The 21,767-nt window shown below is 36.7% G+C and overlaps 1 protein-coding gene across 2 annotated transcripts in view; it reads left to right on the forward strand.

The window, feature by feature from the left end:
• Nucleotides 1-21,767, forward strand: part of hmcn1 (hemicentin 1) — a 95,359-nt gene that overhangs the window by 480 nt on the left and 73,112 nt on the right. For both annotated transcript variants that reach the window (XM_082147366.1, XM_082147367.1), the window contains exons 1-9: nucleotides 1-134; nucleotides 14,197-14,267; nucleotides 16,612-16,770; nucleotides 16,908-17,030; nucleotides 18,040-18,211; nucleotides 18,315-18,421; nucleotides 20,361-20,481; nucleotides 21,112-21,375; nucleotides 21,495-21,639. The exon at nucleotides 1-134 is cut by the window's left edge and continues 480 nt beyond it. In XM_082147366.1, the coding sequence (XP_082003492.1) occupies nucleotides 1-134; nucleotides 14,197-14,267; nucleotides 16,612-16,770; nucleotides 16,908-17,030; nucleotides 18,040-18,211; nucleotides 18,315-18,421; nucleotides 20,361-20,481; nucleotides 21,112-21,375; nucleotides 21,495-21,639 (1,296 nt within the window). The remainder of the gene's footprint in view (nucleotides 135-14,196; nucleotides 14,268-16,611; nucleotides 16,771-16,907; nucleotides 17,031-18,039; nucleotides 18,212-18,314; nucleotides 18,422-20,360; nucleotides 20,482-21,111; nucleotides 21,376-21,494; nucleotides 21,640-21,767) is intronic.

The following is a 21,767-nucleotide window of genomic DNA, read 5'->3' on the forward strand; positions in this document are numbered from 1 at the left end:
GTTTGATGTCACAGGCTCCATGTACGATGATTTAGTTCAAGTTATTGAAGGAGCATCGAAGATTTTGGAAACATCCCTCAGCAGACCTCAGAGACCTCTGTACAACTTCGCCTTGGTGCCTTTTCATGACCCAGGTATATCAAAACGCAAATGACCTTTCGTTATTTTCCGTTATTCTTTTTGGCCTTTTGGACAGAATTCTCATTCGTACTTATTCTTAGGGCAGATAGGAAATGTTTTGCTTGATTTAGGATAACCTATTTCTTTCTCCCTATAGAGAACTTAAAAAAAAAAAAAATCATATAGTCTACTGTGTTTTCCAGTAAAACATCTACACATCAAACAAGACACATTTACTTGAAAATCTCAGTTTCGTTAGATATTAAGACTTGTTAGAGAGTATATATAAGAGTATATTAACATTTTTATTTATTGTTTAACCATAAATGGAATGCAGTTTAGTATGGTTTATTCTTTAAACAAGAAAAATAATAATTTTGATGATGAAGTAGAAAATAACTACATATTCTCTGAAAATAAAGTATTGTGCTACACAACTTTGCTTGTCAAGTAAATGTATCTTGTTTTAAGGATGTTTACACATGTAGCTCGTCTAAAAGAGGGACTTGTTGCCAGAAACATGACAAATCTGTTAGTTTGCTGAGAGTTGCTTCATGCTGGAGTATCTCACACCTACAGGAGGTATCAAAGCATTGTTTGTAGTGCCCAGATGTTCTATGTGCTGAATTCACTGTCATTATCATTCCATCTATCCAGGCGGAACGACCTTGGAAGCATCTGAAAACCTGCTAGTGCAGTCACACTTTAATGACTGTACAGGACAGTTAAATACTCTAATAGTTGTAATAATTAGGTATTTTCTCAGTAGAGAGACATGGGTTAAGATTCAATATGTTGCATGCACATTTGATTTGTCTAAAATGAGGATGAAATGGCTCACACTTAATTTTTCTCTGTCATATGAACAGAGGAGATGGATGTATTTTGGCTTTGTAATCAGTTCAAGTACAAAGGCAAGTTCACTTCTCTAATCTAAACAAAGTCTAAAAGAGAAAATGGCATGATAAAATTGCAGGGTAGGTAACATCTTGTGGTTAATATGGTACTAAGGATACAAAACGATGTATCTAGACTCTCCAAACGCCTTCGAAGAGTGAGAGAGAGTCTCAAAAGAAAGGATTGTCTCAAGAGATGTAAAGCCTCCCCCTTCTTCGTTCCAACCTGAATCTGACCTAGTGTGTCCAAATGCAGCATGCCAAATACATTTTCCATCCACTCCTTGGGGCGCTCAGGAATTTCTTTCAAGATGCACTCTGTATCTGGTTATTGCTTCAGAATGCGCTGTCCACTGTAACTAAACCGAAAGATTTGCAACACAAAAGAAGTCTCTTAGAGAGGGAGAGGGAGCATAAGATTGCCTGTTCCTTTGCAAAATCAGTAAATCAGTATTCCAGATGTGTGCAATCATGTACTGAAATCAGGCTGTCATCTGTTTGTTTGCATTATTGTAGATCGTTTTACGAAGCCTTGCAGATGGGTGATGCGGCCAAAGGAGTGGAATATGCATTATTTAGACAACACATAACATGAGCAGCTTGTTTGTCAAGAAATTGTCAATCTGCGAGTGGCTTTCTGGATAGTGTCCATGTTTTTTATTGCATAAATCAAAAAACAACCCTGCTCCCAGGATAGGAAGGTTTGGATCAAACTCTGTTGACTGCTACTTCTGTGTATATATTTGAATGTATTTAAATTAATATTAATCAGGTCATTTAGCACATTTGGCTTCAGATTTAGCTACAATTCTCAAGGAATTTCAGTAGTAAATGAATATCTAACCGACCACCAATTATTGGCAATGGATTAGAATGGTAAGGGAAAAGCCTAGTTGAGTTGTCCTACCTGTTAGTCAGACATTTGGGTCCATTGTTTTTGTTTGTTTGATTAACCACCCAACCCAAGTAAACATATAAAGGTTGGTTGGTTGGTTGGTAGGTTGATTGATTTATTCAGGCCATACTAAAGTATGTGTGGATAAAACTCATGCATAGAGGCTAAAAAGCTTAATCCATAGTAACTCTCTTGACTGTAACCTGGAAGAGGAAATAGAAAGTCCCTTGGGCACTGAATAAGGGTTAATAGTCAGTGGAGCTTTCAATGAGTTTCAGATGTCCATAGATCTTTTAAAGAGCAGTTGGCCCATTGAGCAGTGTGTGGCCACACATGCTCCCTATGCTACTGCTTTCCTGAGAGTCCAGTGATGTACACACACGCATACTGTGCATTGACAAGTACACACACATATAGACCTGTAAATATCATTGTAATCTTGTTCCTTAACTTGCATGTATTTAAATGTGTGTTATTTTGGGCCAAGATAACACTGTCGGTGACTTAATACTAAAACTATTTCTCACACAATTTCTCACTCTTTTCAAGGTTTTGCATTTTCAGTAGTACTTTTTAAATCATATTATTATGTGCACGCTTTGAATGTCCAAAGCTTCTGGACAAGCTTTAGGGAGCTGGAGAGTCAGATCAGAGACAATCAGGAAATTGTCTTAAAACTGTCAGGAAATGTCGTGACAAATAATATAACCTTCAGACAGAGAATAAGCAGAATTGGCATTCTTATGGGATCATTACTACAGACGCCAGGCTGAATTTTTCCAGGTTCCTGAAGATCCTAATGATGTCAGCTGGGTGGATATGAATATCTGTCACCTGTCGCTTCCAAAGCAAATAGTTCCCTTTGTTTTTCTGTAGTAAAAGAAAAAGAATCAGCTGTTTTGGTATGAGCTTTATCTCACTATCTTTCTACATCGCATCGCAATTAAAAATAGCTGAACTGACCAAATAGTTTAACAGCGTGCTTTGTGAATGAACACTCACATGCATGAGCATAGCTTGTGTGGGGAGCAGGGGGGCCTGAAAGATTTAAAAATAATAATAATTCAACTCAAAAGTAATATGCAAATAATGTAGTTATTTTAATACATTATAAATGGTTATTTTGTAATTAAATTAATAAATCAAATCAACCCCAAATGCCTCCCCCATCTCATTTGTGTAAGACGTTGTTGCTTGACAAATCTGCATTTTGGCGGATAATAGCCTATGCCTATGGTATATACTGCTGTGTGGCGTGAATGAATATTCAGTTGGGGGGTTTTCATAACGTACAACAACTGCAGATAAATCTGGACCTAACCAAAATAAAGGCAGATGCCGATGCTGATGCTGTGCTTGATGACTCCAGACCCAGACAATCTCATAAAGGTGATCCACAGGACACTCCGTTGTAGCGGCTTTTGCATTAATGTCAGGAAGAGGACCATATACATCCAAATGTTATTTAATTCCAAAAGAACAAAACGTAAACATAGATTTTAGAATATAAACTGCGTAATCGGCCATTTTCAGTTAGATTTAATAAATATGAAGTGTTTGTGTGCCCGTTATGGTGCATTTAATCATGCCCAACAGATATCTGTTTTAAATCACTCCTACTTTGAAATTCGGTTGACAAACATGTAGGATTATTTTCAATGTGTTTATTGCTAGCCCTGCAAAAATAGATGTACTTAACGCATGCTGCGGCTCTTAAATGGTAAATGGTTCATACCACTTAAATGGTAGCCTACATGGAGTATGAATTTATAAGTTTACTATTGAAAATATAAAATGTATTTAAAAGTGTGACTGACTATATCGACTGGCTTGGCTTGGCCCCCCAAGCTCAAATGTCAAGCTACGCTTATGTTGACATGCTTACAACTTGTTGATAATCCCCTAAATAATTTTAGGAGTATTTCAACTCTCTTCATTCTGACTGGTCGCATCTGCTCCCTTTAGTTAGACCAGTTACCACTGTTTCAAAACGGGATAGGAGGAACACTGATGCGTGCAATGCTTTTAACATTTTCAAAGCTCATTCCTAAACTAAACAGCTCTTTGGCCCTTTTGGTGCTCGTCTTTAGAAGCATCATTCATTTCGGAATAAGATTACAAGGGGATTGGCATGAACACAGCCCGTAATGATGCCATTAGGTAGGAATTTGTGACGGTGGGTGCGGTGGGTTAAATGGGCTTTCAGAATACGGTGGTGTATGGTGTAATTCTTCTGTTTCATCTCTTCAATGATGAGGAGAGAATAATATTACACTCTCTAATTTGAGAACAGTGCGTGCTCTGATTCCAGTGCCTCAGGTGTTACACAAGGAGCCATTTTCAAAAAAGTGCTACTGTACCCAGTAGTTACTGTTAAGCACTTAAAACTATTCAAACAACCTACTGTTTATATGGGGGCTCGACATATATCAAAAGGTTTTTTTTAATTCCGCAAGGACACATTAAATTGATCAAAAGTGACTGTAAAAACATCTAAAATGTAGTAACTGTAAAGCACTTAAAACTATTATTATTTTAAATTGTAATAATATTTCACAATAGTACTGTTTTTTTTTTTACTGCATTTATGATTAAATAAATGCAGCCTTGGTGAGCCTAAGAGACTTCTTTCAAAAATATAAAAAAAATCTTACTGACCACAAACTTTTGAACAGTAGTAAACTACAAGTATGACCTATTTGCTGCATTTCTTGGGATTCCATCTAGATGGTGATCATATATTTGACCGTTGATTGCGCTTTCTTTTGTTTTGATTGGACTCTGAGAGATTCTGTGACCTTTTGTGACTGGTGCAGTGCAAAGGTCGAAGTTTGCTGGGATGTTGAACTTGAGATGAGTTTGGAAAGAAAGATGAAAGGGCAAAAGACGACATTTGGCCCGAGTATGATTTTAAGATGTTTGAAAGACAAACATGGATACCATTAGAGCATAATTGCATTAGAAGCTGCTATAAGTCGATGGAAAATTATAGGCGCTTTTACAGATGTTGAGAAGTTTCACTTGCTTCAGGCCAAATAGTTGCTTATGCTTTTTTATTTTTGATATCAAGCATACATTTTTTATTCTTTAAAAAATGACTAGATAAATATCTATTGAGCCATACTGCCCTACAAAGTCAAAATACACACAGTACACAAAGTTGATTTATGGATGAAATTGGGGATGTTAGAATATGATCTGACAGATGTGTTTGCCTCAATTATGCCAATTTATTTTGTACAATTTTTCTTAGTTCTACTGTTTGTGTTTCTACTAAGTGAGCTTTTTAGGGCATCATAATCTACCAGTTGTTTTAATTTAAAGTTTAGATGTTTAAGTAGGTTATATTACTATTTAATACCAAAGTTTGAGAAATCTTTAAAAGTTACTTTGTCAATTTTAGTTTCAAAATGCATCTCTGAGACCTACAGTACAACCTAAATTGTCTTACAGGTCTAAACTGGTAGATCTACATTACATAGAGTTCAATTCCGGCGATCTGGAGAGAAGAATCAAGGCAATATTAACATTACATTAGCATGATCATCCCATTTAATTCACCTGAGACCCACCAGCTCATTTTTGTTTTCTGTTGAGGACATTTATTTTTAGGTCGGCATGAAGTCCGATACTTCGGCATGAAGTAGTGTCACTTCTTCCGTATTGTGACGTAAATCCGAATAAAACGGCTTCTCGAACAAGCAAAAATGTAGGGCAGGACTTGATTTTGTCCATGGGGAAATTATTGGATTGTTGTATCATTGTGGTTTGCTATTGCTGTGATCTCATGTGAGTGACAGGTTGCCCTGCCCTCGTGCCAGTAAACACATCATCAGAGAAGAGAAAAAATGAACTAACCAAGAAGGAGGGGAAGTTATTTTGATTAAAGATTATGAGGGCATATGAATTAAAAAGAATAATGATGTGCACTTTGTGCACGGATAAGTAATTTATAATATATACTGCAATATTCCGTTAAAAAATAAGAATTGTCAATTGTGATTTCATAGTGACTTTAAGGGAATTTAAAGGGAACACCACTGATCTGACAACACAAAAAATTTGTGCAAACAACGTATATGCAATTCCATGTCAAAAATAGTCACATGTGAAAGCATTTCTCAAAACACGCTAGGCTCTAAGGAGTTGATTACTCAGCATTTCACAGCTGTTTATTGTGATCAAAACTTTTTTCAATTTTTTGCTCTGATTGGGTGACTCATTTGGTTTGTATTAATGGAGTCTGTTTGTGCCAACCCTGTTTAGTGACATGATTTTGGATGATGTGAGTCTATATTTATCTATTCAAAATTCTAACAGGTTTTTTTTCTATCAAGAATGTGAAATGGGTACATTTTTGTTTGAAATGAAGAATGTGGCATGCTTCTCTTCTGTCGTCAGAGCTCTCTTAAAGGATTAGTTTACCCAAAAATACAATTCTGTCATTAATTACTCACCCTCATGTCGTTCCAAAGCCGTAAGACTTTCTTTCATCTTCGGAACACAAATGAAGATATTTTTTATGAAATCCGAGAGCTTTCTGTCCCTCCATTGGGAGCAACGCAACTACCACATTCAAAGTCTAGAACGATAGGAAAGACATCATTAAGGTAATCCATGTGACTCCAGTGGTTTAACCTCAAATTTGTGAAGCGACGCAAATGCTTTGTTTGCAGAAAAAATACATTCTGATTGGGTTTTAAATTACTTTTGTTTTACGATTATTAGCATACTGTGGGATGTTGGTGATTTCATGTACTGATTTGGATGGGATTAGAATCTCTGTAATTACGGTATTACTAATAGTGGTTGACCTATTACTCGCAGGTGCAATTTTCCTGCTGCCCTATATGCTGCCAAGTCATACTTATGTCATAGTCCCTCTGTACTGTATGTCAAATGAATGTAGCATAGGCTATCAAAATACCTAGGCTATACCAGTTGACCACTAATTACTATTGGAGTATGGATGTATACATTAAAAAAAAACATTGAAATTATGAAATTAAGTCCTATACATAAGATAAAATGATACAGTTATGAATATAATTAATGGAGGAATTGATTAACAGTGGTCATTCTGAGCATCCTGTGATTAGGTTGTTGATTTAATTGACTGTTTTCATTGGATGTGAAGCCAGCAGTAACTGTCACCAAAATCTTTGTTTTTGTTTTTTTAACCCAGAAATTTGGGGGGAATGTCCAAATCCTTAATGAGATGGAACAAGACATTTAGCTTTAGTTACAGTTTGACAAAGGTCAAAATAAATGAGAAGTGAAAAAATTATACACACAATCACAGACCTTCCTAAATCCGACCAGAGTTAGATTTCTCAGAGGAGCTTTAAATTAGTCGAAAATCAGTACGTAATTTGTTTAGTAAATTTTATGGAGGCTGTGTGAGGAAAAACACTGACATGTTCCAATTCAGAATTAAGCATGTATGTTAAAGGCTCATTTACCTGACATCCTCAGGGGAAAACTTGTCTCATCCGAATGAGATCCAGCTTTATACTGCATCTGACATGACATGGGTAGTTTACAAAAGACAACAGCTGAAGTGCTGTCAAGAAGTGAGACCTTGTTTCAAAATGTTTAAAAAAACAAAACATTAAATCTTTGTTTTTACATCATTAAAATGTCTAGTATTCCTAGAAAAACATTTTGAAAGATTGGAAGTAGCAAGAGATTTCTTCTTAATGATTTTCTGTCCTTTTCACGGATTTGATTAGCTTTCATGTCTTTTTTCATCTCTCCCCTGCTCTCGACCCCTGATTTGCATTCCTTTCTGGGTCTGTCTATTCCTGTCTTTCTTCATCCCTCTCTGTCTTCCCATTTTTTTCTCCCAGGGGAGTCGCCGTCTCACTGCCGAAACATTTCCTGAGCGGCTGAAAAAACGCCACTCAGCTCCCAGCTGGCATGTCAGCATCTGCTGTGTCTGTGTTATGATCTCTGGTCTGACTTTTGGTTTTACAAAGCATGCGATGGAGACCTTCTGACCTTCAGTTTAGGCTTTTCTTTAGAGGCCAACCTGCTGAAAGTTTTGTGGTGTGAGGCTGAGAGAAGTGTGAGGAAATGGATGGTTAGACTGAGACCTCTCTGGGTTTGTGGTTTTGAGTGAGCGGAGCATGTGTGTGGTCGATGATTCGGCCAATGGTGCCAGGTCTTTGTCTATAAGATATCTGACACAATGAAACAAATTTAGAGCAACATTTGTTGTGAGTTTATGCACTTTACATCATATGAAGTGGTTCAACAATAATCTTTTTTTTTTTTTTTTTTTGGGCTTTTGGGCTCATTTGAATATTGACAAATGCTTTGCACCAATTTACAGTTGTATTCCATTACACTTGCCATTGCCATTAACAAGCTCATACTGTACCAAAACTGGATCAACTTTTGCTGTAAAACCGATGATATATAATGCAAAATGCGAGTGATTTGTTTGTCACATTCATCCTATTCAAGCTGATGATGCCAATACACTTGGGACAGCCTAGCTTTTCAAAGATCTCCCATTTTTAACAAAACTTTGTGCAGCTATGTTATCCAGATATATAGGCTATCATTACTTTGGTCACAATTGTAAACCAACAGCGTTTGCATCTTACAATTCAGTTAAGTCCATTTATGTCATGAGAAAGTTATGCAACCAGTGACTTGGCAAGGCTTAAAAACAAATGTACATCAACCACCACTCTATATGTTAGGGCCAGCAGTCTTACATTGCAGCCAATGTTTCTGCTTTTTGAATTATTGTATGTTGAGAGTAATAGAAGCCACATGTTATGTAGATACCATTCATATGTTGCTGAGATGAGCTGATTTATAGTGAAGCATTGCTCAAGAAAAGGACCAAGAAACTTTGAACATGGTCCAGACTGATTTTTTTTTTGCATATGACATAAACTGTGTGTAAAGTTTACTCTTATTTTAACTGTTTAACTTATTTTAACTCCTCTAAATATGGTCCGTTGAGTCAAATCTTGAGTAAAAAGTCAAACAAGAGACTTTTAGACAGTCAGACATGTCCTAAGGGCTTAGCGCTTACGCTCACTGTCAATAAACCTTCTGAGTATCCAGCAGCAGTGCATGTTGGAAAGAACATTTTGCTCAATGTACCTTTCCCACTTGTGTGAGGTTTTAATTGTGTATTTTAAAGACATATCCCGTAAGCATAGTTTGTTATTGAGGTAGAAAGACAAAGAAATCATCCTTCAGAAATCATTCTAATATGCTGATTTGGTGTTTAAGAAACCAATATTATGCTTAATATTTTGTGGAAACGGTGATACATTTTTTTTTCAGGATTCTTTGAATAGAAGGTTCAAAAGAAAAGCATTTTATTTCAAATAGAAAACTTTTGTAACATTATACAGTAAATGTCTTTACTGTCACTTTTGATCAACTTAATCCTTGTTAAATAAAAGTATTAATTTCCTAAAAAATCATATTCATCTCAAGCTTTTGAAAGGTAGTATATCAATTGAAAATGACTTTTTTTAAATACTGTATGTAATAACTGTCTTCATCTGCTTTTGCAGTTCCTCACTCGGAACACAATATAATTAAAGTAGATCTGTGTATTTTCTGAACACATTTTGTGGTGCTTGCCCATGTATAACATGTTGCCACGATTCTAGGGTATTGCAAGTTGTTCTTTGTGGTTGGCAGGGTGTTTTGGGTGGCTGCTAGGTGGTTGTTTACTGAACCAAATCTACAAAAGAGCCCACCTCCAAGTCTCTGTGAAAAGTCTCCTACACATGTCTCCTTCAATGCAAGTTTTTTTGGATTTTTTTTTACTTCAGAAATCTTGTCCCTCTATATATTCCCTCCTCATCTTGTACAGTATATAGTTGTATAATGGCTGATTACGTACTTTGGGGGGAAGAATACGATTTTGTCTTATAATAGACTTTAATTATATCCTTTGATGTTCAGTACAAACCATTTATGTTTTGCACACCCTTAAGTTCTGATTATTTGAAGTTTTTTGTTGTGCTGGCGGCAGCTGCAGTCACATACTGAAGGAAGCATCTTTGACCTGTTTCGACAGTTTTATGGGGTGCTGTCGCATCAACAGCCATTCTAAGGTGTCAATCAAGTTTTGGACACTCCTCCAGAGAGCTCCTTCTGGAAACCCTAAGCCTTCCTTAGCCAATGACATACACCCCAACCCAAGTCCAAACCAATCATGCTACTGGCCTAAATTAGAAACAGATTGGTTTTTAGAACCCTGAATCAACTGTAGTCCTTGCATTCTGAATTTGTCAGCAATAGCTTGCTTCTGTTCTATATCATTAACACACAATTTGTAAATATCTTATGTGAAGGCCTCAGTGTTAGCTAAATTGTATTTTTTTTGTCTCCACACTCCATGCTATAGGTGTTTCAGCATGTATGAATCACTCTAAGGTTTGGAGTTTTTTGAGTTTGTCCTGAACACTGGTTGTGGTGATGTGGAGGCAATCCCGGCGCATATTGAACTGTTCCTTTTTATCAGTCTTTTTTTTTTTTCTTCCTTTCTTACAAAGGCTTACTGTTTTGGTAGTTTCCTGGCTAGATGCTGAATATTTGCTGTCAGCGGATGTTTTTAAACATTTTATTACTGTTATTTCCTCTGCATGTTTAACAGTGCATGATGTCAATTCTGGTAGTAATTAGGTGTATTCATTATGTTATTTTTGGACTCGATTGCTGACTTATATAACTACAATTTATTTAATATAGCCGCAAGTAGCAATCATCGGGGTCCAAGCACCAATGGCCCAAGTGAATGATTAGCGATCCAATTGAATGGGTTTGATCAAAATAGATGTGGTGTATGTGTGGACTCATATTCAACATTTAAATTTAGATGAAATACTTGGGACAGGAGCACAGGACAATTTTAAATGAATGTGAAGATTGTGACAGAGACATAAAATGGTCTTTTCATTTTAAATGTACAGCAGTATACAAATTATACAGTTATACAAATGAATTAGATCAATGCATTTATTTCCCTTCAGAGGGATGGAAACCGATAGAAAAACATTAGGCTTAAAAGAGTCCTCCTTATCCTGTGTTTTCACACAATGGACAAATATATTGATTTTCATAACAATAGGCCGTTCAGATTTGCTGTTAGCCGCTGAAATTTGATTGGCTGCTGGAGGCCCCCTATTGGCGGAATTTTACAAAACTTTGTGTGTGTCCTCAGAATGTCCTGTTTTCTTTGTGTGTCAAGTTTTGTTAAGCTTGGATATTGCGTTCAGCAGCTTTAGGTCAACTCAGAAAAATAGCCTCACCGATTAATTAACTTCTATCTTTGCAATACTTCAATTAGTCAAAGTTCTTTTGATACATTTTTGCCAGCACTGTCCCTAGCTGCTGTGTGCCTATTTTGGCGAAGAGCAGCCTAATGGCCTAGGAGGAGTTTGAAAAAGTAGATTTTTAAGAAAATCTAAAATGGTGGGAAAATGTTATAGGCAGAAATGAAATAGGTGATTTTCATCTTGTAGAGCTGGACTCAAGGGTTCAGGGGAAATACTAATTGAATTTGTAGCAATTATGGTTCTAAAGATATGATCCAAAACAAAAATAATACCCCTAAATATGGTAATCAAATGTCCCATCTTGGATCTACCAACAAAATGAGATGTAAAGGAAATTGCTACAGAAAGACTTCTATGTGAACATTTAAAAAAAGAGAGGATGATCTCATAAAAGTGCCACAGGAGTGAAACAGTAATTTCAACTATCTACACTGGCATCATAGTATTGTCATTCATTGTGGTCAGTGCCCCGTAATAAATGCAACATGTTTATCCCTGGAGCATAAACAGCATCTGATGCTCTTAATCATTCAATTTCATAGTACATAATGAGTTTGATTCAGATTCTCTTGATTGCTGGAATAAAAGAGATGAAAACAAATGTTCAGGGCTGTTAATATGATTGCTTCCACATCTATATAAACACTCTGGTCTTTGGCAAGATAGATGTGGTGGAGGGTTAGTAACTCAACTTCCACAGTGGTTTCCCAGGCTCCATCCATTTCTTTTTAAGCATTTTCCTTAATTTCTCATTTAGACGGACAAGCTGAAATAATTTGGCCTTTAGTGAAGTAAACCTTTTATTTTTGAAAATTATATTTTAATAATAATAATAGAAGGCACAGAGCATAGGGATAGCATTTCTAGGTCTGTTTAGTTTAATAACCTCTCTTTGTGAGACTTTGCCACCTAATCTTTCTTTCTTGTGTTAATCTGTTCAAATGTAATCTGTCTGAGGTTAGAAAGTTGCAGATAAGGCAATTCTAAAACCTCTGGAGCTTACAATGTTTTTGTGACATTTTTTCCTCAAAAGATCAATGTAAATGTGCTCATACTATGACCACTTGAATGTTAAATGCTAACTGCAAACATGTCTCATGAGATCATGCTTTGGCTGTTTCTTTTAATGATCTAAACTGACCAAAAATCAAATAGCTTAAATATATCTCTTCCTCTTTCTTTTTAATATGGTTAATTTCCATTCTCAGGTTCTATAAGGTTTTTCCTCTCTTTTATGCTCCATGATCTTAAATGCATCACTTTTCGACCTTCCAAAATTAATTGTCATACATTTTTTGCCTTTTCAGAAGGAAATGCAACTGGCATTTAAGAGCCCTCATAGCATGTTACCATTTATCTGCTTCTTTTTGTTTTTGTTTCCATGTACTTTTTGCCCCGGTTCCCTTTAACTGTGATGCCGCTCTTAGGTCAGAGGAGAAGTAAAAGAAGACCAGTGCCCAGGCTGCTAAGATAAAACTCTGTAATCGAGAGAAACGTCCCAGGACTGTGTAAACTTTTCCATTCATGAAAGCATTCACTTGAAAGGCAGTTCAGCATGCACAGCAGTCAAAATTACTATCCTGTTACTCTTAAACATGGCTTTGATCGCCTAAATGTTCTTTTTCTACACTTCAAGGGTTTCTCACACTGCCAAAATATGGTCGCTCTGAAATAATCTCTCTCGAGGGAGATTTTAGAGTTCTGCAAGCATTTGTTTATACAGTGTTTTTCTTTGTTCACCATAAACTAAAAGCAAACCATAAAAAAACAGTTATACATTTTTATTTGCTGAAGATGGTAATATCAAAATACACTTCAGAGATACTGAATGCATGAAAAATATATTAGAGTCTCTCTTGCACAGCCCCTATAATTTTTTGTGTCAAGAAATTTGTATTTTTTGGACTCTAATGCACTTTCTGACTTCTTCAACATAAAATGCTTTTGATTTGATTTAAAGGGGATGTATTTGCTGAGTGGTTTGGGAAAAGCTTCCCTTTTATAGACTCTTTGTTTGAAATTCTCCCTGCGTTTAACAAAATAATCATACTAATGTGACTATTTTGTGTTATTAAATATGTGCCTGATTGCAATGTGTATGAATGTTGTGTGTGATTTGTTAAGTTCAGTACAGGCTGTCGTCTTGGCACCACTATAGTTATCTTTTAAGCTTCCTTGGGAAAAAACATGTTTAACAGTTTTACAGCTCATCAAACCTTGAACAAAGAAAGAAAGCTGGAAAGCAGAGACAACATGGCTTTAGAAACAGCACACAAAGTCATTGGCCTTGCACACTGACACAGGCAACCGCAGAACAATGACCTCACGCCAGACTCTCTCGCCGCTGACAGAAGAGCATACCTGAGTTATAAGGTCTTTCCTATTATGAAGGAGAACAGCTGATGGGAACATAATGAGAACAGGCTGGTCTTTCAGAACAGAGCCACTGCCAGTTAGACCCAGCGGGGTAACCTACCACAGCATGCTACGCCAATTAATTCTATACTTGGACTGCACAATTAAATAAATTAAAATGTAACTTGTGAAATTGCCTTGTCCAATTATTAAACTATTAAAATGTACTCACATAACAGTTTATTTGTACCTTAGTCTGGCCTTTAAGCTTGTAATATGGGCACAAGCAACACAAACTGAATGTAGTATAAGGTTTAAATAGAAAAAATTGTGTTCTCACTTTTGGCCACTATGTATGAGATTTCTCTGTCACTGCATCTTTGTGACCTTTCTAGGTCTCAGAAAACCTTCTGGCACTAAACAGGAAGCTCCTTGTCACCCCGGTTCAACTGTGACCCTTGATCCTAGACATCCGCCACTGGCTGCCAGCACAAATATTTAGCATCTGTGTGGACAAAACAGAACCCATTTTTATCCTTCGATCTATGAGGTCATTTGATCATGATCCAGCAGCTTATTTTTGCCTCTAACAGCAATCATTGTGTTTCTGCAGAGATTGGACCCATTACAATAACAACAGATCCAAAGAAGTTCCAGGATGAGCTGCGGGAGCTTTACGTCCAGGTGAGTTCATGCGCTTTACTTTGGGTTTGTTGACATGTTTGATCACAGCTTATTTTGAATCCATATTCAGTCCAAGAAGGAGCCTTAACTGGCAAATAAAGACTGCAAACATATTGTACTGTAATCAATAGAGAATAGTGACTCTGCTGTTCAAAACTGAAGTATTGCACCCATGACATGGCATTTTTGGTACAATATATATCTGGCAGTTACAATGATTTGAATGAGCACCTTTGTGATTTGTCAGCAATGTACTCTCCAAGTGATCCAGATTGTTATCCGGGGTCCAAAGAAATTTTGAGAGAAAAAGAAAGATTTTACCAAATGCATTTTTAGGGATTTCAAAGTTAACAGATATTAATTAAAGATCTTTAACCCAATAATTTTGAACGTATTTAACATTCAATATTTAATTTTCTAATTTATGATGTTCATTCAGATTTCTATATAGTGTTTGAAATGTGAAAATCTTAAATCTCGTTATTATATTATTGACAGACCTAGTTTTTGTGATTGGTGTGATTTCGGAGGTGAATTGCCATGTTAACAGTTTGACATGGACTCCCCATTAAGGAAGCCATGTCTGCTCAGAATGAGTCTAAAGTATCTTCTTTGTATTTTTCTCGCTCTCAGCATCTGTCTCAGCTGTTTGGGGCAAAGCAGTGGAAATGCAGACTCACTGATTAAGTGCAGTTCTGTATTGGAACAAATAATTTTTTTCTCTCTCTGAGGCAGAAGTTCAAGCAGAGCAGGATTCGGTCTAGTTTGTTTGGAGTTTGTAAAAGGGATTAATTGCTTAAATCACTGTTTGCTGGTAATGTCTTTTCCAGTGCTTGAGAACAACCTTCATAACCTTTCCTACAATCTTTTCATTGTTCTATGTTTGGGTTTGCTATCTGCTGTGTGCATGCGTGTATGTGTGTGTGTGTTTGTGTAAAGAACAGAGAAGCAAAGATCACTCGCTTCCAGATGTTTCATTTAGACACGTGCCCCCTGGAACGCATGGAGACAAGAATCTTAACCCTCCATGTGAGAAAAGACAGACATATCTATATCAGATACATTGATGTACACAAACATTTTACATTTATCCATGTCGGTTTAAAGGAAGGAACGTTTCTAACAACTCTTGGAAGTCATCCATTTAGGTCCAAGATTGTGCTCCATGTTTTATTCCAAGGTCAACATCAGTTGCAGGCATGACTCCCATGACAAGCTTTACAGCATGCCGTACATTTCTACTTTCATGATTAGGCCAAATCTACTTGCTGTCTGACCTGCTCGTTGCCCTTTTCCAACTTGTTGCAATTAAGATGAATATCTGCCTTTGAGGAATCTGATTGTTCCATCGACAGAACACATTTTGATTTATTTGTGCAGCACTTTTTACAATACACATTGTTCCAAATCAGTTTGACAGAGAAGAGAAGATAAATAAAGAAGATAAAAGGCAAAGAAAAATAGGGTTTCAATGAGCAAGCCAAGTGTAAGAGAATATACTGTAGCTCAAACAGATGAGCATGGTTCTAGCAACATCAATGTCTTGGGTTCGATCCACAGGGAATGTAAGAACTGACCAAATATATACCTTGAATTTAGTTTAAGTTGCTTTAGATGGATGCCAGAATGCATAAATGTAAAGAGTGGCAAGGAAAAATTAGAATGTCTATATAAATGAGCAAGAAACCTTTGAGGAAACCCTCTGTCTCCAAACAGCATTTGCCATTTACAGCAATGTTAAGAAAATGGACAGATAATTGGAGTAGCTAACTAAAAATACAATGGATTAATTGTAAGTTCTAATTAATGTGCCAGAAAATCCCATATACACTACTGTTCAAAAGTTTGGAAATGATTATTCAGCAAGTATGCAATAAATTAATCAAACGTAACAGTAAAGACATTTATAATGTCACAAAAGATTTCTATTTTATATAAATCTTGTTCTTTTGAACTTTCTATTCATTAGAGAATCCTGTAAAATGTATTATGGTTTCCAGAAAAATATTAAGCAGCAAAACTTTTCAATATTGATAATAATAATAAGAAATGTTTTTTGAGCAAATGATTAGAATGATTTCTGAAGGATCATGTGACCTTCTATTGGATCAGGGAGTATTGGCTGTTTTTTAAATTGAAATAATATTTAACATTATTACTGTTTTTACGGTGTTTTAAATAAATTCAGCCTTAGTGACTTGTCCTCCCTAAAAACTCAAGCTTTATGTCTCCTAGCAATAGAGAAAATAAAATAAAATAATAAACAGCTCTTTGTGTCCCCCCCCCCCCCCCCCCCCACATAATTATTGTTGATTTAATGACAAATAATTATGGATCGTTTCAGGGAGGTGGAGATTGTCCAGAGATGAGCATTGGAGCCATCAAGATTGCCCTTGAAATCTCCCTACCAGGGTCCTACATTTATGTGTTTACGGATGCCCGATCAAAAGACTACAAGTTGACCCATGACGTTCTTCAGCTCATTCAGCAGAAACAGTCACAGGTCAAATCATTCTCTCGATTTTATTTATGTTATATTTGTTTTGGTCGTTACATATTAGCATATTACATATTTATCATTTGTAAGTCACTTTGGATTAAAGCATCTGCTAAATGATCAGTGTGTATGTATGTGGGCAGGTGGTGTTTGTGTTGACCGGTGACTGTGATGACCGATCGCATATCGGCTATAAGGTGTATGAGGAGATCGCCTCGACCAGCTCAGGACAGGTATTCCATCTCGACAAGAAACAAGTCAATGAGGTAAGACTGCTTGGGCTTGTTTGATTTACCCAAAGAATGTCAATTTGCTGTGTATTTGTGTTTCAGGGAATAGCACACTGCTGCTATTGTATATTTCCAAGGAGTAATAATGAAATCTCTTAATATTCTGGTTTGATTTCCAGGCCAGATTTTTATTCACTAGACTACACCACCCCATACAGTATTTGACGATAACCTTAAGATGACAGATTGAAAAAATTATTAGAAAGATTAGAAAAGATAAAAGAGGTGCTTGAAGTCGAGTGACGCAGTATGCTCATGGATGAAGGCTTTACTTAATTTGAGCATGGTAACATGAACATAAGTCCAGGATACTGTTTTATAGTTCTCTGAAAACCAAGGATTTATTTTTTTGATGTTCCAAAAAATTCCTATCAATCCTCTTATGCGGTCAAGATGGTGATCCTCCAGAATTTTGACATTAGAATCAAACACAAACTGAAATATTTGAGAAGACATAAAATACTTTATTTGGAGTTATAGTTCCAAAAGCACTGCTTCTCAAAATGTACTGTCATTTTAAAATCTCTAAAATCCTAGCCCTTTGCTATAGATTTGTTCGATGTGTCTGTGCATTTACTCACCCTCAATTTCATCCAAATCTGTATATATATATATATATATTTATAATGATTCAAAAATCTACATTATATACATATAAAAATTATCTGATGTACAGACCTCCTGTTAAGTGGTCCTTGTTTCTATCCTTTTTCCATAGATCCAGAACCCTGCCCAATAATAAATGGATAGTTAACATTTACTCACCCTCAATTTGATCCAAATCTGTATATATATATATTTATAATGATTAAAAAATCTATATTATATACATATAAAAGTTATCTGATGTACAGACCTCCTGTAAAGTGGTCCTTGTTTCTATCCTTTTTCCATAGATCCAGAACCTTGCCCAATAATCATAGAAACATCGAAGTTATAAGCCATCTATAAACTTACAAATTTTTCAAAAATATTTTCACTGCAGGTGTTGAAATGGGTAGAGGAGGCAGTGCAGTCCTCTAAGGTTCACTTGCTCTCGACTGATCACCAAAACGGGCTTGCTAACACCTGGCGGATCCCCTTTGACCCTAGCCTGAAGGAAGTGACTGTTGCCTTAAGCGGCCCTGCACCGAACATCGAAATCCGAAATTCTCAGGGTAAGGAGAACATCTTTGTCCTCTGTCTGTTTAGAGCCTTCCCAGAACCAACACATAGTGTAGAGTGACGAATAACTGAAGCATGAACCTTTTGTGCTCCTAGGAAAACTTATCGGGATGAAGGAAGGTTTGTCAGAGCTCCTTCACATCCCAAACTCTGCCAAAGTCCTCAACCTGAAAGACCCAGCGCCAGGAATGTGGACCATAAAGGTGATGAACTGGTTTATCGCAGACTAAGATGCACATACACATTTGACAGGTCTTTTGTGTCATTGTAGATGATTTAACTGTAACTGGATGCTTTCCAGAAAGGTAAAGTTATTGCTTTAGTCTGTTTTATCTCCTCAGAATAAGAACAGATTGCAGATTGATAGATAGATACTGAAGGCCAAGGTTGTGTGGTGAAGTCATTTATGACGTTGCTCTACACATGTTGTGGAATCTGTTGTATGGGCCTTTGATTAGCCCACTGGGTAGTGGGTTGCTTTAGGGTACACAAAGTCCCAAAGGGCCAGTTAAATGAAACGACAACATTTTTGCCTGATTGATTTGTGCCCCGTGGCTCGTGTACACATAAGGGAACATCTCAAGGGCTACTCGATCTGCGGGATGGCTGTTCTTTAAATTTGGAGAGCTTGATGATTTATGTGCAGAGAAATTTAAAGAGAGACCATGTCATCCTCAATTTACTTTAGCGCTGAAGAGAGGGCTGAGATGTTCGTCTGGCATGATCCGTGCAGAGTCCACCCTATATCTGTTAGTTTATTTTCTTCTTCCACACGACCTCTTCTTTTCCCTCCCTTCACAAGTCGTGTAAATAGTATGTGTGCTGAAATTGGCTCTCTTAGACCATGATCTGTGAGAGATCATCTCTTAGACCATGATCTTAGAACATCTCCTGTGACAAACAGGTTTGGTTCAGCTATGCTCAGATAAAATGGAGTGTGAAAATGTATGTAGTTTACACATCCCATTACCATTCAAAAGTTTGAGGTCAGTACGATTTTTTTAAAAGCTGCTGCGTTCATTTGATTAAAAAAAGATACACAAAAAAATGGCAAAATTTGCAATCCTGTATGTAATGCAAAAAGTTTAGACTATTTAAATTGTTCTGTTGCATGTCAATATAATAAAATAAAAAACAATGGCCAAAGATCCCCTCATGCTTCTCTCTTCCATATATTCTCCATCTTTCTGTCTTTATTAAAGCTTTTTTATCATTAACGTGATCACTTTTAATACCCTCCTGACCTTCAGTGTATTTATAAACATAAATGATCAGACAGCCTATCTCTCACAAGAACATGAGATGAAATGGAAAAATCCCTTCTTGTATTTATTTTCCACAGAACAACTTTAATTAATGTGTTTAAATAATGTCAATGTTTGTCAGAAAGCATGCAGATTGTGACCACCATCTCTGAGTGTTTCCATGTTTTGATGGCGTCTGACGGGGTGTTCTGCCTCAGGGTTGTTTTAGGTGGATTAGTAAATGTTTGGCCTGAATATCACTTGGCAGGACTAATTCAAGGCAGGCTTTAAAAACAGGATGGATGGATATAATTTAATCTTAATCTTCTGTAAATTGCTCTGCGAAGGCCTTCCCTTGAATCTCTTGAATGCCCCTTTATCCCCATATCCCATGTCTTTCCTTCTCTCTCCTCCACATCTCTCAGAGGAATCTTTCAGGATCTTCTCCTCATCATTCTTGGCGTCATGTCATGCAGTGCTTCATGGCCCATGGTAATTCTTTAGGATGGTTGTAATTTCAAAAGAATGCAAGCAGAGGATGGGTTGCCATGGCTCGCCCTGGAGCAGTGAGCTGCAGACAACATCAAGCGTACGCCAGACCCTTAGCACCAAACAGTCATAAAGGGCAGCACGGAACAGCAGGGATCATGTTTAAATGACTCGGACTGCTCCATCTGCCAAAAGTGAAGAAAGAAAGAGAGTCATTCTTAATGTTCAAGAATTTTAAGCGTGCTGTATCTGTGGATCTTGAGCTGACTGTCAACATAAATTAGTTTTGTTGTGCTTCTTCCATATTAAAAACAAATGATATCATTACAATTGAATGCTGTTATCTTAACAACTACAAATAACTTTTCTATTTGTTTATTTCTTTGTGGTTTTGTTAATTTGACCTCAGACATCCAGTGAGGGCAGACACTCAGTCCGTATATCAGGCCTCAGCACCATCGATTTCCGAGCAGGCTTTTCCCGAAAACAAACGTTGGACTTCAAAATGACATCCAGCAGGCCAGTCCAAGGTGAGTTATTTAAAGGTTAGCTAAAAGTGTTTGAAGTCATAGAAGGTACACTACCATTCAATAGTTTTTCATGAGATTTTTTTTTATGTTTTAATGTTTAACTCTTTTGGCTCACCAAGGCTGTATTTATTTGATCACAAATACAGTAAATATGTGATATTGTGAAATATTATTACAGTTTAAATGAGTTTTCTATTTTAATGTTTTAAATAAAAAAATGTCAACAGTCATTCCTCCAGTCTACAGTGTCACATAATTCTTCAGAAATCATTCTAATATGCTGATTTGGTGCTCAAGAAACATTTCTTATTATTATCAATGTTGAAAACAGTTATTCTTATAATTCTTTTGGAAACTGTTATGCCATTTTTTTCAGGATTCTTTATTTTTATATATATATATATTTTTTTTGAAATATACATTTTTGTAACATTATAAAAGTCTTTACTGTCACTTTTGATCGTCCTCCTTGCTGTATATAGAGAGTATTGATTTCTTAAAAACAAAATCTGTTTGGACCACACACGCTGTCAAATTTATGAGGTCAACATAGTGGCTGTGTACTTGAGCATTTAAAACATGTTTTGGTTAACCTTTCTAACCTCTGTACTCTTTCACACACACTCAAAGGAATCCCTACCTTCATCCTGCTAAACACCACTGGTCTTTCCCCTCCTGCTCGTGCTGACCGCCTGGAACTCTTGAGCATCACTGGTGATGTAATGAAGACGCTGCCCATTCGCTACTTCCCTGAGCGACGCCCTTATGGCATTTGGAACATCACAGAATTTGTTCCGCCCAAAGAGGCCTTTTTTCTGCGAGTCACTGGCTATGACAGTGATGGCTTCCTCTTTCAGAGAGTGTCCAGTGTCTCCTACTCCAGCATTGTGCCAGGTCAGATTTGTGTAGACGGATACCACCACAAGATATTCAATCTAAGTATCATATTGGTAGTTTTTCCTATATTTTACTGCCTGTGTTACTAGTGTGTTTTTTTCTTCATTTTTTCTTAGATGCGCCCAAAGTTAGCATGCCCACTCACACTCCGGGTTACTACCTGCAGAAGGGGGCTATTACGTGTTCTGTGGATAGCCTGATCCCCTATACCTTGCGTTTCACTAGAGAGGGACTACGCGTAGGTGTGGACCAACTTTTCAGGTAATGCTAATTAATGGTAGATGGGTATTTGACATGTTGTGCAAAGTGACATGCTCTACTGTTCAAAAGTTTAGAGTTGGTAAGATTTTTTTTAATGTTTTTGAAAGAAGTCTTATGCAAAAATACAG

The sequence above is a fragment of the Leuciscus leuciscus genome (genome assembly GCF_965113295.1).
Source record: "Leuciscus leuciscus genome assembly, chromosome: 19".
Classification (NCBI taxonomy): domain Eukaryota; kingdom Metazoa; phylum Chordata; class Actinopteri; order Cypriniformes; family Leuciscidae; genus Leuciscus; species Leuciscus leuciscus.